This window comes from Mrakia frigida (genome assembly GCF_051309035.1).
Source record: "Mrakia frigida strain ATCC 22029 unplaced genomic scaffold BDY24scaffold_1, whole genome shotgun sequence".
Taxonomy (NCBI): Eukaryota; Fungi; Basidiomycota; class Tremellomycetes; order Cystofilobasidiales; family Mrakiaceae; genus Mrakia; species Mrakia frigida.
Window position 1 is genome coordinate 144,576 of NW_027481280.1, and position 14,553 is coordinate 159,128.

The 14,553-nt window shown below is 55.7% G+C and overlaps 3 protein-coding genes across 3 annotated transcripts; 2 read left to right on the forward strand and 1 right to left on the reverse strand.

The window, feature by feature from the left end:
• Window positions 1-469: 469 nt before the first annotated feature.
• BDY24DRAFT_1322 (uncharacterized protein) lies at window positions 470-7,162 on the reverse strand. Its single transcript, XM_076636013.1, has 10 exons — window positions 6,693-7,162; window positions 4,254-6,576; window positions 3,935-4,151; window positions 3,739-3,832; window positions 3,178-3,653; window positions 2,113-3,092; window positions 1,883-1,964; window positions 1,691-1,783; window positions 1,472-1,623; window positions 470-1,393 (listed from the first exon to the last, which is right to left on the reverse strand). The coding sequence occupies exons 1-10, from the start codon at window positions 7,051-7,053 to the stop codon at window positions 727-729; spliced, it is 5,445 nt and encodes a 1,814-aa protein (XP_076501007.1). The 5' UTR covers window positions 7,054-7,162; the 3' UTR covers window positions 470-726.
• A 377-nt stretch (window positions 7,163-7,539) lies between these two features.
• BDY24DRAFT_437362 (Yae1 family protein) lies at window positions 7,540-8,633 on the forward strand (the record flags this gene model as incomplete). Its single annotated transcript, XM_076644262.1, has 2 exons — window positions 7,540-7,856; window positions 7,995-8,633. Exons 1-2 carry the CDS (start codon window positions 7,665-7,667, stop codon window positions 8,631-8,633), a joined length of 831 nt encoding a protein of 276 aa, XP_076501008.1. The 5' UTR covers window positions 7,540-7,664.
• A 706-nt stretch (window positions 8,634-9,339) lies between these two features.
• BDY24DRAFT_373081 (pyridoxal phosphate-dependent transferase) lies at window positions 9,340-11,722 on the forward strand. The gene is made up of 9 exons (XM_076638250.1): window positions 9,340-9,716; window positions 9,795-9,833; window positions 9,941-10,028; window positions 10,121-10,187; window positions 10,283-10,669; window positions 10,753-10,944; window positions 11,010-11,052; window positions 11,127-11,484; window positions 11,562-11,722. The coding sequence occupies exons 1-9, from the start codon at window positions 9,454-9,456 to the stop codon at window positions 11,691-11,693; spliced, it is 1,569 nt and encodes a 522-aa protein (XP_076501009.1). The 5' UTR covers window positions 9,340-9,453; the 3' UTR covers window positions 11,694-11,722.
• The last annotated feature ends 2,831 nt before the right edge of the window (window positions 11,723-14,553 follow it).

Genomic DNA, 14,553 nt, shown 5'->3' on the forward strand with positions numbered 1-14,553 from the left:
TCGACTCGAGGCGGCGACGACCGGGTCACGACGGGCCCATTTCTACTTCGAGCTCTGGCAGGTTTTCCTCTTCCTATCAGTTCTTGCGTCCCAGAGCCTCACCGTTTCTCAGAAATAACGAGAAAATCCTGACCTACAGTCTCCAGCGCTCGACCGGACGTTCCTCTCCTTCGACTTCAGACTTCGACGTGACTCCAGCAAAAGAGACATGATCAGAAGCAAATCATCATCGACGTACGTGAAAATAAGGTGTGTAGGAGTGAGTGAGAGGAACGGCTCATGCAAGTGCGAAAGATAAGTTGAGTTTGGATGGGGTGGTGGTGCTGTCAAGTCGAGAAACTGAGGAGCAAAACAAAGAAAAAGAGGAACGAGACGAACGCGAACGACAGAAATACAGAGCAACGTGGATTGAAGAACGGCGAAACCGAGCACATCGTGTAAGGTAAGGTAAGTAGGTAGATAAGGGTTGGAGTAGAGTACAAGTTGATCGGGAAGAAGATCAGTCGTTAAGGTCGTGAAGAGGGAGGGAGCGAAGCGTGGGAGAGAGAGAGCTTTAGGTCGAAGGAGGTGACGGTGTTGCTGGTGCTGGAGGTTTCCGACGACCGACGATCACTGTGACCACTCGAACATCGTCCGAGTTCCTGGATAACGAGAAAAGAGAGGGCGGAGAAGGTCAGCTTGGACTTCGAGAGGAGACAACAGAAACGGAGAACTCGACGCGCCGACTCACTTCTTCTCCCAAATCCTCAACGTCAACCTCAAATCCGGCAGAACCTTCTCCTCCTCCCCTTCACTCGACGAAGGAGGACCCGAAGGACCAAACAACGCACACAACCCAGTCCTCAACGTCTGACTTTGTCCAGCAGCAAGAGGAACCGCGATCCTCGTCGTCGAACTCGGCGGAGTTGCGATCTTGGAAGGAGGAGGCGTAGTGATGGGAGTTTGAGGAGGGGAAGAGCTTTTTGGGGTTGCCGACGTGGTCTCCTTCGCCGTTGAGGAAGGAGGGGAGGCAGCGGTGGGAGTGGTGGTGGTGGAAGGCTCGCTGATAGGATCCGTCGAAGGAGGGATGGGGATTCCAAGTTCGACGAGTCGAGCTTCGTACTTCTCGATCTTGTCGGGTTTGGCCTTTCTCCTAGCGATCTTGAGTTTCTGGAGGATGTTCTCCAGCTCCTCGTCCTCGGCTTTGGTGAGAGCAGCTTTGGATTCTCCGTCGGAGAGCTGGATCGAGAGAGAGCAAGGGGAGGCTTGGTCGGGAGAGGGAGGGTCGACTTCGACGACGAAGGATCGGTCGCCTTTCGAGGAGTTGGTGATGTTGAAGAGACCAGAGTAGTCGTGGAGGGGCTTGGTGAAGTCGACGTCGGGGATGACGATGTCGAGAGGGGAGACCCAGAAGCTGAAGAAGAAAAGAGAGGAGGACGAGACGCGATCAGCAAGAGGTCTCGAAGAAAAGGGGAAAGCTCGAGAGACTCACGAGTACGTCTTTCGAACGGTAGCCTTGACCGAGACGACCATATCGTTGTCTCCATCCTGAACGTTCTCGACGATGAGCGATTCGCTGAAGAGACCTGGCATCGACGGTGTGAAGACGAAGCCTGCGACCTCCTTCTTCCCGAACGGTTCGACCTGGAGAAGCGAATGAATAAGATCAGCATCTTCGAAGGTCTTCTGAGAAGAGAAGGACTCGACTCACCACTCCGTACCGACCCTCTCCGAGCTTGAAGTCGTTTGAACTGATCTTCCCACTCAGTCGGATCCGGAAGAGACCAGGGCTCTCGCTTCGGTTCTGAGGCAACCAAGAAACGAAGAAGAGTAACGACGGAAGGTCAGTTGAGGGTTCGAGAGGATAGAGAAGGGTGTTCAAAGAGAAAGAGGAAGAACGAACGTGGATGATGATCGTCTTGGACTTCGAATCTCCCTTCTCCAGATTCCCGAAGTTGATGTGCGTCTGAGCAACATCGAGAACACTGTGACGCGCAGAAACACAGAAGAAGAAGAAGAAGAAGAACGAAGGTCAGTCCTTGAACGGTCAACGGAAACGAAAGGAAAGAGAAAACGCGACGCGTCTCTCTCCCACCCTCCCTCACTCGGCCTCAAACACAACCCGAAACTTACCTCCTCGTCATATTAGACCTGACCAACAACTCCCTCACCGGCAGCATCTCCTTCTCCACCGCCAATCCAGGGAACCTCTCCCCCAACCCTTCCTCAAACTCCTTCAACGTAATCAACACCTTGCTATCCTGCCTCCTACTCCTATCTCCCTGAACTTGAGGCCGACTAGCTCCCTTCGCCTTCATCACCAGCACCAACTGCCTATCCCCGTCCCCAGCGATGAGGAGATCCGTGTTGGTGACGGCGACGAGCTTTCCGTTGTCGATGGCCGCTTGGAGAGCGAGTTTGAGGTTGATGGTCGTGCGAACGTAGAGTTCTTCGGTTTCTCGGGAACTGGAGGAGCCGGTTTTGAAGGATTGCACGAGGTCGCGGTGCTCGATGGCGGAGAGGAGTTCGTCGAGGGAGAGACGGGAGACGTCTGCTGCGTCGACGGGTTCGGCGAGACGTTGTTTGCGCTTGCCTGTGAGAGCTGGAGAACGGATCTCGTCGACGAGGGTGGAGGTAGCGGCTGGGGTGGAGGAGGACGAGGAGGAAGAGGGTTGACCGACGCTGGTTGGGGTTGAAGTCGAGGACGAAACTCCTCCGACGGCTCCAGATTCGGATCCTTCTCCTGGCTGGTGAGTCGTCGAGCGAATCCTCTTCTTTGGTGTCGAGGGAGGTTTAGATTTGGAAGTCGAAGATGACGAGGGAGGAGAAGTGTCGTTGAGGGGTGAAGAAGCGGAGGAGGAGTGGTTGATCGTCGAGGTCGTCGCAGCCTTGGCTTTGGTCGCTTTGCTCTCTCCTCCGAAGATCGTCTTCGCAATCTTGGGGAACTTGCCTGAGAGTTTCGACTTGTCCTCGTTCTCGATGGTGGTGAGGAGGTGGATCCGTTGGCTGGCTGTTGGGGAACGATGCGAGCAGAGGGGAGGTCCGGCGAGGTCGAGGTATTCGGATCCGGCGAGGAGGGAACGATCCTTGAAGATGACGACGTTTCCGTAGAGCTGGGAGAGGAAGAAGAGGAAGAAGATCGATCAAAAGTCAGCGAAGAAAAGGAGACGAGACGAAAAGAAGAGAAGCAAGACTCACAGCAACCGTCCTCCCTTTACTCCCCTTCTTCATCGCATTCACCATATTGATCGGCTTCGGCACGACCACTTCACCCTCCCCAACCGCACCTCCTCCTCCTCCCGCTCCACCTCTCACCGAGCTCTTATCCCTCTGCCTCCCTCCCACCCTCCCCACAACCGCCGGGAACCTCACCTCCGCTTCCCCTCCCGCCTCCCTCGCAGCCATGCTATCCAGGAACCTCTCCCGATTCGACACCGGCGGAGCTTTCGAGACCGACTTCTCCGCGGCAGGATCCGGAACGACGGTCTCCCCGGAATCCAGACGAGCGTGGGTGGACGACGAGGGTAGGGGAGGAGGGAGTTCGGACGCTTTGGCGTAGATGGAAAGGTCTTCGGGTTGGGCGGCGACGAAGTGGAGGAGGAGGTCGGAGGGTTGGACGTTCTTGACGGTGATGGTTCGGACGGCGGGGGAGTTGAGGACGACGGAACCGAAGTCTGCGAGGAAGATGAAGAGGAAGAAGAAACTTAGGGTTCGGAAGTCGGACGCGTCGAGAGACGAGGAAGAAAGGAAGAGACTCACCGACGAAGTTGAGTCCCGAAGGAGTGTAGATCTTGTACAGATGCGAGTGAAGCGTAACTCCATCGAGGTCGACGTTCTGAGCGTGGATCTCGACCTGTTCGTCGTCCCAAAGCAAAGCACTCGAGTCAGCCTCCCTCCCTCCTACTCCTTCTTCCTCCTTCCCCTCTCTCCTTCCTCGAATCACAACCGGACTCACCATCTGATCCTTCGACCTATCCAACAACGACCTCACGTTGAGCTGCTTGGTGTAATTCGGGTTGATTCTCCTCGGGAAGAAATCAATCTTCTCCGTCGTCGACTCCCTCGGAGGGATGGTGATGAAGATCCTCGAAGCCGAGAGGACCTTGGAGATGAACCGGAGCTCGATCTTGGCTGGGAGATCGGAGAGGTTGGAGATGGAGATGGAGGAGGATCTGGGGTTCGAAAGAACAAAGACGCGTCGGGTCAGCGAACGAACGAACGAACGAGGTCGAGCGAGAGAAGAGAAGAGAACAAGGATAGAGAACGAGACTCACTTGCTACTCCCAACCGTCACCTGTCCAAAATCCAACACCGACGGCGTAACTTTGATACTCGTCGAGCACACCGACGCCGCGCAAGGAAGAATCTTCCTCCTCCTATAAACCGCCTTCGTCGACCTGCTCCCCAACGCTCCCCTACTCGAACTGCTCGCCGCAACCGTCGACGACGAACTCGACGGGGAGTAATCCAACGTCACTCTGAAACTCGTCGAAACCAACGATCCCGGATCCACAAACAGGGGGATGTCCTGCGAGGGAGTGTACGAGAGCCAGACTCGATATTCGGTTCCAGGTCGCATGATGAGTTCCTCGATCTGGTTGGCGGTGATGTTGGAGATGGAGGGTTCGAGGGCCCAGGGTCGACGGAGGAGGGATTCGTGGGTGGAGATGTTGGGTGGGTTGGGAGGAGCGAGGATGCTTGAGCGAGAGGAGCGGGGAGGGGAGGTGGGTTGGGTTGGAGAGGCGGATTGTTGAAAGGAGGAAGAGGTGGAGGTGGTGGGTTTGTCGGACGGGGAAGGAGGTGGTGGAGGGTCGTCGGACCGACGAGAGTTGGTTCGAGAGAGTGATCGGTCGAGGGAGGAGTCGAGGAGGGAAGAGTTGGCGGACGTGCCGTCGACGCTGCCGTTGCCGTTGGATTCCGTTGCGGAGGAGAGGTTGGAAGGGGATCGGAAAGGAGAGGAAGTTCGAGGAGCTCCAGAGGTGGGATGGGTGGTGGTGATAGAAGAGGAAGGAGGGAAGACGCGACCCGCGACGACGGGTTTGGGATGAAGGAGCGTTCCAGATTCCGATCCCCCAACGAACGTCGACGGCGCTGCTCCTCGTCCTAGGAAGTTGATCTGCTGATGACTCGAAGCGTCCGAGTCGTCCCTGCTGCCGTTGGAGACTGTAGGTCTTCGAACTCCTCCTTCTCCGACGCTCGAAGACAAGTCCCCTCCTCCTCCTCCTCTCGGAACTGAAGACTCCATCGGCACTCCCAGAGCCTCATCGTTCAACAGCTCGTCTCCCTTCACTCCTCCAAACAAGAACTTCACATCCCACCCCACCTCCTTCCCCAACGTCACCTCGATAGGTTCGTCCCCGGTGTTCTTGATCCGGATGAGATGTCGAATCGAACTCCCTCGAATGATGTTCCCAAAGTTGACCGACGGACCCGACAGGACCTGAAGGATGTTCTGCTCCGCCGAAGGATCGACGGCTGTACTCCCTGACGCCTGAAGAAGAAGGGTGTTGCTCGGGTTGTTGAGGTTGCAGACCAGCACGTCGAGGAAGAACTCGTCTCCTCCCGCTCCGTCTGCTCCGACGAAGACCGCCAGCGTGAACCTCCTCGTCTCGAGCGATGCGATGGACGGCAAGAGAACGACCTTCCTCCCGTCCGTCCCTTCTCCTCCTAGAGGGAACTTCTCTCCCGAATCCAGATCCTCCAGAGCAGCCCAGACCTGCCAGGGCGACGAGTCGAAGACGACGGCGCACGAGAGGAGGAGCGGGATGTCGGACGCGTTTCGAACGATGAACTCTCGAGAGAGGGCTGACCGAGGAGGGAGGGAGGTTCCGTAGTCGAGGGAGAGTTGAGAGGAGTGAGAGAGGGAGCCTTGGAAGGGAGTGGAGGGTTCGAGAGGGTGGGAAACGGCCGTGTTGGTGGAAGGGTCGACGGCGGAGGCGAGGAAGATGCTCTCGCAGACGGAGGCCGAGTAAGGGACGGTGAAGGTTTGAGATCTGTCGGCTTCGAGGAGAGGGGAGGATTCCTCGAGAGGTTGAGGTCCATCGGGATCCAGAGTCGACGGGTCCGTGGGAGGGGAAGACGTTCTCGAAGCGACGAAGACGAGGTCGCCATGAACCGACGTTGAAGACCTGAGCGCGTCTCCTGACGATCCTTCTCCTCCCATCCCAGCAATCCCGTAGACATGCACTCCGTCCAACCCATCCAGCACCGACGGCGGCGAAGCAGCTTCCTTCTCAGCCAGCACCACGACCGACTCGACGGGAGGTTCCGCTCCAGCTCCAGCTCCTCCCTCCTCTCCGTCCAACCACCACGTAGGAGCCTTCTGCATCGCTCCTCTGAGGACACCTCCTGCTACCGGTGTGGCCAAGAGGAGATCCGAGACGGGAGCGGCCCTGGGAGTGACGAGAGCTGCTGGTTCCTCGGTGGCTGCTGGGGAACAGGATTGAGGCGGAGGAGGGACGAACGTGAAGTTGATCGACGAGGACGAGAAGGGTTGGAGGAGGATGGATTTGAGAGGTTGGGTGGTTGGAGGGAGAGGAGAGCCGGTTCGATGAGAGCTGGAGGATTGACGAGAACTGGGGAGGGAGACGTTGGAACCTTTTAAGAAAGGAAAGAAGGAGGAGGAGGAGTTGGGTCGATCAGCTCGTGTGAGGTTGAGGCTTTCTCTCCTTCTTTCCCCCTCCCTCTTTTCGAAGTCCAAATAGAGTACTAACTCTTGCTGGAATCCTTCCTCTCCGTCGGTGGTTCCATCCAGAACTCTACTTCTCCTCCACCTCTGCTACCGAGCTCTACCTTGAGCTCATCAGGTCCGTCGTTCCGGACTTCGAGTTGAGCTCTCTTTGGCCGACCTGATTGAACGTAAACGTCCTCGATGTGAAGATGGGAAGGTAGAGAGAGGAGGATAGGACCTTGGCTGGTCGAGGAGGAGGAGGAAGAGGATGACGCCATGGTGGTGGCGGAAGGAGGTGAGAAGGGTGGACGAGTCGAAGAAGGAGGAGGCAGAGGGAGGAAAGGAGCGGAGGAGGAGGAGGAGGTGATGGAAGAGGGAGGACCTCCTGATTGAGACGAGAGCATTCCTGCTGAGCTTGAGAGTCGATGGAGTAAAGTATATGGGAAAGGGTCGTGCTGGCGTTTGAAGGGAGGTTTGGTTGATTTAGCACATGGCGGGAGGTTGGATCCAGGGGGAGGAGGGGAGGATGAGTGGGCGAGGAGCGAAGAGAGCAGAGTAAAAACGGAACTCTGAGAACTTCGAAGCTGCTTGGCTCGTGGGAGGAGGAGGAGGTGGGAAGGTCCTAGCTGGTGGTGATCGTGTGGGAGGAAGTAGGCTTGATCTGCGAGAGAAGGAAGAAGCGAAGAAAGAAGAGGAGGAGGAGGAGGAGAGCAGGACGTCAGCTTCATGCTCGCTTCTTCTCCTCGTCTCCTTCTCAAAACCCGTCGTCGACTCACTTGAACTGGTTCGTCGGAAAGGTTGTTAGACTGTAAGGACCCCTTCTTTGTTTTGGTTTGGGTTGCTTCCGCAACGGAGGGTTGGGAAAGGGAGGAAGGTCGTCGAGGGAAGAAGAAAGGAGAAGACCTCCTCTCTCTCTCTCACACGAGCGTTTTCAACCCAGAGACGCAGCTTCTCTTCAAACCATCACCCTCGAAAAAATACAAAACTTCCTCTTTCATCTATAGATTCGCACACGATGGACATCGACGAACCCACTTCCACTTTCATCGAATCCCAAGAAGGAGCGGACGATGACTGGGAGGAGGATCAACCTTACCAACCCTCGGCCTCGACTTCAGCCCTTCCTCCTCCCTCAATCGTCCCTCCCTCCTCCTCCACAGGTCAAGCAGACAAGGAATGGTCTACCATGCGTGAGAAATACACCAACGTACGTTCGAAAGAAACACTTTCTCCGGTTCCGTTCTCTTCCGTTGTTCCCTTCGAACTCTCGTCCATCGAAACCAAATCGTTCGAGCTCACCACCTTCTCCTTCCTTTCCTATCCCTCGTTTCGCCTCCTTCTACAGGACGGTTTTCGCGAAGGCATCACCTCGGGCAAGCTTTCCACCCTCCAATCGGGGTTCGACTCAGGCTACCTCCTCTCCTCCCTTCCTTCCCGTCAACTAGGCAACCTCCGAGGACGAGCGTCGGCTCTCCTCGCTTTGCTCCTTTTGCCTCCGCCCAGCAGCACCTCTTCTTCTTCTTCGCCCTCTTCGACCCCTACTACCTTCTCTCGCTCAACCACCACCCGCAGCTCCTCTACTTCTTCCTCCTCTCATCTAACCTCCCACCTGGACCCTCCGACCCGCTCCCTTCTGATCGAAGACGTCCGTTCCCTCGTGCGCGATCTCGGTCGTATCAAGATGCTCGACGTCGTAGGCAGGGATCTCGAAGCGGACGAGCATACAAAGACGCACGGGGAGGGTGGAGAAGGAGGAGCGGAATGGCAGGAAGGTGGCCTGAAGGAGATGGATGAGTTGGAGGGGTTGATGGAGGGCATGAGCGGGGCGGTTGGCAGGGAGAAGGAGAAGGACGGGTTAGGAGAGAGAGGAGAGGGAGGGAAGTTGGATTTGGGAGTCGAGGGAGTGGTGGAGCGGAGGTTGAGGGAGTTGATGAGGAGGGCGGTGGGTGGGAAGGGAAGGGAGGAGGGAGGGATGGAGATGTGATCCTTTTTTTTTTTGAGGTCTGAGTTCGCTGAGACGAGACGTTGTGTACACTGGAGAGACGAGAGCGCCTAAGTCCTCTTCACTTTGCTAGGAATCCGCGACAAGGTCTCTGCCTTTTTTCGTGCTGCACCGAAGTCGTGAAACGCGACGCGTCGCTTCTCTACTCGACCTTCTTCTCTCCCTCCCCTCAGATCATCTGGATTTCGTCGGGTAAAGGGGATCACCTCATTTACAGCCTACTCTCTATCGCTTCAGACCGTCAGCATCCTCGATAACATCGGCGTTTTCTTTTTCGAGAGCGAGGAGGAAAGCTCGAGGTCGACCTCGACGCGTCTCATTTTGCTTCAGCTCCTCTTCTTCGTCCAACTATGTAATACAGACCTCTCTCTCTTCACTGGCCAGGCATATATACTTCTTGGGGGTTTTCTCCAACTATTTGTATAAAAACCACTCCTCGCACGCCATCTCGATGCCGACGTTTTCTTGAGCTCGAGCTACCTTTCGCTCGTTTGACCTCGAACCGCAACCCCTGCTTCGTTCAAACTCACTTCCCTGACCTTTACAGACCTCCTTCAACCGCTGCTTCTTTCAGATTTTCTCCTAGAGAAGATGGGCGTCGTCTCTAGCGTGTTCTGGCCTCAACTGTTCTTCGGCTAGCTCCGCGGGCAGTCCTCAATCAATCCGAATCCCCTCGACCTCTCCTCCCCCTCCCCCGAATCGACCTGTGACTCGCTGGCAGGTTTCTTCCTCAACACCCACCACCACCCACCTCTTCAGCTTCTCTACCTAAGCCTCCTCAAACCAACCACTTCCCTTCAAAATGACGGCCGTCGCTCTCCCTCTCCCTCCTTCGACTTCGTCGAGCTCACCCCTCACGCCCAACTCTCAGCAGACGCCTTTCGGCGTTCCCTCAAAGTACCCTCTATCTGAAGCACTCTCCCACCTCTCCCTCACGCCCGAGTCTATTCCTCTTCAAAAGGAGAAGCCGGTCACCCACGAACCCGTCGTCGTCGTCCAGGATGCGAACGAAGGCTCGAAGCAGGAAGCTCGTCGAGTCTTCCTTGGTCCTGCCCTTTCCACTCGGTGAGCGAGCCTTTTCCCACTCGTTTTTCCTCCTACCAGTTTTCAGTTCTGACCTCTACTTCACCTTTGGTCGTACAGAGCAACTGGAGGTCCAGATGGAGGACCCTTGATTGAGAGGTGAGTCGTTTCGTTCCCTCCCTTCCTCCTCGACTCACTCAACGGCGTTCCACTTCCCTCCGATCCTTTTGTGCTCTCGCTCAACAAATGCACTCTCCTTCTACCAGGTTTTCCTGCCTCTTCAACGACATCTACTGTGCAGATACCAACCCCAAAGGAATCGTCTCGATGGGGGTTGCTGAGAATTTCCTCATGGTGAGTTCGTCGTCCGTGTGTTCGTTCTCCGTCGATTCCGAATCGTCGAAGCTCATCCTCGCCCTCTTCCGAATCGTTCCCTTTCCCCCAAGGCCGACGAGCTTCTCGAGTTCTTCGCTAAGGCTTTCAAGGACAACTTCCTGTCCTCGGATCTCTCCTGTGAGTCTACCTTCTCCCTCCTCTGAAGAACGCGTCGACGAGACATCAACGACGCGAGCCTGACCTCCCTCTTACTACCTTTTCGCCCAACGCAGACGGAGACGACCTCTGGGGATCTCGTCGCCTCCGAGCAGCTCTCGCAACCTTCTATACCACCTACTTCCACCCCTCCGTCCCCGTCGACTCCTCCCACCTCATCGTCGGAGCCGGCTGTTCTGCCATCCTCGATCAGCTTTTCCACGTCCTCCTCGACCCAGGAGAAGGGATCCTTCTCTCCAAGCCTTACTACTCTGGCTTCGATCGGGATCTCAGGCCGAGGAGCGGTGCTGTTTTGATCGGGGTGCCGTTGGACGAGGACGGAGCGGGAGGGGAGGGAAGTGTTGAGGAGAGGTTTGGGAAGGCTCTGAGGGAGAGTCGGGAGGCTGGGATTAAGGTTCGAGCGATGATTATCTGTAATCCTCAGAATCCTCGGGGATTCACTTGTGAGTAGTGCTCCTCTCTTAAACGTCGGGAATTGGACGGAGGAGCTGACCCTCGACGCGTCGACCTTTTCTGTTCGAACCAGATTCTCGGGACACCCTTCTCGAGTACGCTCGCTTTGCGGAGGAGCACGATCTGCATCTCGTATCCGACGAGATCTACGGCCTTTCAGTCTTCGAAAACGCTTCCTACCCTGCCGCTCTGCCCTTCACGTCGGTCTTGAGTCTGGACGTTGAGAAGGAGCTTGGGATTTCGTTTGATCGAGCTCGAGTTCATGGTGAGTTTTCTCTTCCTCTTTCCCTCTCTACGGACTCCCGAACTTACTCCCTTCCTTCTTCTCAGTCGTCCACGGAATGTCGAAAGACTTCTGTAGCAACGGGCTTCGGTGAGTGGTCGAGTCAAGCTCGAGAAACGACGCGTCTGATTGACCGAGCCCTCCTTCTCTTTCCCCGTACCCAGTCTCGGAGTGCTCATCACCCAAGCCAACCCTCTCCTCCTCCGAACCCTCGCCCAAACGTCCATGCTCATGAAGATCAGTTCCCCAGCCGACGTCCTCTTCAGCTCCCTCCTCACCTCCCCTCCACCTCCCGGATCCAACGCTCCCTCCTTCGTCTCGTGGTTCCTCTCCGAGAACAAGATCCGTCTCGGAGAGGCTCACGCCTTCCTGAGGAGCTGGTTCGAAGAGAGGGGGGTGGTGGTTGCGAATGCGAATGCTGGACATTTCGTGTGGGTGAACCTCGGGAAGAGGATGGGTTGGACGACGGCGGAGGAGGAGAAGAAGGGGTTTCAGAAACTGCTGGACGGGGGGGTTTACATTGTGAGTGGCGAACGGAACTGAATAATACTGAGCGATCGAACAGATTCTAACGCGTCTCTGCTGCTTTCCCTCTTCAGGCTCCTGGATCTGCCTACCACAACGAAAAACAACCAGGGTGGTTTAGGGTCACATTTTCCGTCAAGAGGGCGAATCTCCTCGTCGGACTTGCCAAGATGGAGGCGATTTTGGGTCTCCTACCTACTGCTTGAAGCTCTCTAGACATCATGAATAATTTTCCCAAGTTGCGAGCTCGGAAGGAGAAGGAAAGGGTTTCCGGCGCGACTTTCAAGACAGCTTCCTTTTTCTCTTCCTTCTCCCAACGCTGACCGACCCTCCCTCCCTCGGGAACCTTCAAGAAGCCCAACCATCTTCTAGCCAGCACTCTCTCTCACTCTCGAACCTCGTTGGTTTTATCCGATCCAGAGCTTGGACGATGCTCTGCCAGCCGACGTCGTTCTTTGCCCGACGCAAGCTTCGACGACGACTCTTCCGGAACTTTGCTCTCTCTCTCCTTGTCTTCAAGCCGAAGTGGACGCCTAACCAAACACTTGCCGATCAGCTTGATGAGACCCTTTTTGACTGACTGACTCGAAGGAAGGTTCGACCATGAAGGGGAACAAAGAGGACCCCAGGCTTCTGAATGCGAGCTCACCTTGTTCTCACGACGCAAACTTCCCCAAAGCTGCGACTTCCTCCTCCTCCATCTTCGTTGTTCCCTTCAGCAGCCGTCTTGGCCCTCTTTTCAGATACCCCCGGTTTCGGAATTCCTTCTTCCCTCGTAACCACATCAACTCGTCGAAGAGAAACAGCGTTCCATGCTTCGCCCAATCCAGCGTCAGGCCTCGACCTCCTCCTCCTCCCTCCCTCTTCTTTTCCTCGCCAGCTTCCTCCTCCTCCTCCTTCTCGCCCCGACCTCTACCTCCGCCCTCGGCCACTCCTATCCACGTCGTCATCCCTACCAACCTCGTCTCGCGGCCTCTTTCCAGTCAAGCTTGATCTCGAGCAAGGTCGACACGGGAGCAAGTCCTCGACCGACACCGGAGCCTCTTCTCGGAGGCCTCGCAAACCTCCTCGCAACCTACAAGGAGTCTCCTCACACTCTTCTCGTCAAGAGGGACTCAGCTACCTGCTTCGGGACGGGTACGACTGTCGCTGAGGTGAGTTCTGAGCTCCTTCTCAGAAAAAGAGTTCGGCAGTCGAGACGTCGAACTCGAAACTCAAGAGCTGACCTCTTCCGCCTCGGTTTCTTGTCCTTCTACGTAGATCAACAAATACTTCGCGACCAACAAGGCAACTGCAGGAACTCTCTTCCTGTGTCCGGGAGCTATCATCGAGATCGATGCGACCATCTATTTTACAGCCAGCGGTCAAGGACTCCAGACTTTGGGCGGAATCGAGAATCGAGCTACGCTCAAGGTTGTGAACGCCGCTCTCAGCACGGTGATACAGGCCAACGGATGTCGTGGGTGAGTGAAATCTCTTGGGATTGAAAGAGGCAGAGAAGGAAGAGACGGCCTCTCGAGTTCGAGCCCGTCGGATCCGAACGAAAGCTGACTATCGTTTTCTTTGTGGCTGTCCGTTCTTTCGCAGATGTGACAACCTGCTGATCGACTCCTTGATCATAGATGGAGGAAGAGTCGAGCTGGGATCCCAAAAAGATGGGACAGCTCTTCTGCAGATGGGTTCGTTTCGACTCTCCCTTCTCGGAATCCGACGCGACGCGAACTGACTCCTGATCGATTCAATAGGAGGCCGATCCAAGTACCACACGATAACGAATAACGCTATAGCTCACTGTCGTGGATGGAGTTGTGTTCACGTGATCCAGGGAGCTTGTTTTGGTGCCGTGGTAAGCTTAAACTCCTCCCGCCTGCTCCCGCCTCGTCTCGAGCTGATCGCTTCCTCCGCCCTTCTACAGGTCTCGAACAACGTCATCGGACCCGCCGGAGATTCCTACGGAGAGGGAAGAATTTCGGATGGGATCAGTCTGGCGTGCGAGTCTTCCTTTGTTCAGAACAACGAGATCGTTGGTGCGTTCAGTCTCTCCTTGCTCACATCCGTCGAGCTGTTGCTGACGACGTTTCCTTCCACCCCCAGACGTGACCGACGGAGCTATAGTGATATTTCAAGCTCCTGGATCGGTCATATCGGGCAACACTATCACTGCGAACAATGTGAGCACAGGCAAGAAAAAGAATCACACGCGTCGAGCTGACTCGAGCTCTCCCTTTCTTCCTCCTCAGGTCGTCATGCTCGGCGCTATCAACATGGTCGACTACTCTCCCTACTCCGGTAACTGTAAGTCATTGCGGCCGTCACCCTACTCCGCGTCTCTCATCACGCTGACATCTCGCTTTTCTCCCTCGACGCGTCGCAGACTCGGGTGAGCTTCCTTTCCTTTCCACGGATGTGTATCCTCGCATCAAAGAGAAAAAATCTAATCCTTTTCTCTTCGACTTCATAGGCGTCCAAGTCTATGGAAACACCATCCTGGCCGAAGGAAGTCAGATCAAGATCGGTTCGTTCCCACTCTCCTCTTTTCGAACTCTCCTCTTTTCTTTTAGATAGACTGAAAGCTGATCTTGACCTTGTCTTTTCGGCTTCAGGTATCGCTCAGGGAGCTGCCAACTGGGGAGATTCGACGACGCTCGTCAATTACGGAGCCTCGGTCTACGACAACACGTTCGGAGGCACGCACCTCACGTTTGCTCTCTCTCTCGCTGGTGTCACTAAGTGGAAGGTTACGGGGAACGTCGCTCTCGACAGCACCTTGTTCAAAGGAGGTTCGTTCTGCGCTAAACACCCCTCGCTCTCTCGTGCTGTTCTCCAGGAAGACTGACTGAGTCTTCCTCCCTGCTCGTTCCTCTCCCTCCTTCCCTCCTCAACAGTGAAGGGAGCGAGATGCCACGGACTCGGATCAACCGTCGAGCCCACCTTTGCTTTGATCGATCCATACAAGACGAGCAACATCGATCTGGGAGAGGAGAAGAACTGCTGGACTCGTAAGTTTCCAGTCTCGCAACTTCTTCCTTTTCAACGCGTCGCTGAACTCGATCCTCTCTCTTCTTC

Bases quoted from the DNA above. Each gene is read 5' to 3' on its own strand.
- BDY24DRAFT_1322 (XM_076636013.1), bottom strand. From the start codon at position 7,053: ATGCTCTCGTCTCAATCAGGAGGTCCTCCCTCTTCCATCACCTCCTCC. The intron at 4,152-4,253 runs GTGAGTCTCGTT...TTCGAACCCCAG, and splicing joins GTGACGGTTGGGAGTAGCAA to ATCCTCCTCCATCTCCATCT. The intron at 1,784-1,882 runs GTTCGTTCTTCC...TGGTTGCCTCAG, and splicing joins CCAAGACGATCATCATCCAC to AACCGAAGCGAGAGCCCTGG.
- BDY24DRAFT_373081 (XM_076638250.1), top strand. From the start codon at position 9,454: ATGACGGCCGTCGCTCTCCCTCTCCCTCCTTCGACTTCGTCGAGCTCA. The intron at 10,029-10,120 runs GTGAGTTCGTCG...CTTTCCCCCAAG, and splicing joins TTGCTGAGAATTTCCTCATG to GCCGACGAGCTTCTCGAGTT. The intron at 10,945-11,009 runs GTGAGTTTTCTC...CCTTCTTCTCAG, and splicing joins TGATCGAGCTCGAGTTCATG to TCGTCCACGGAATGTCGAAA.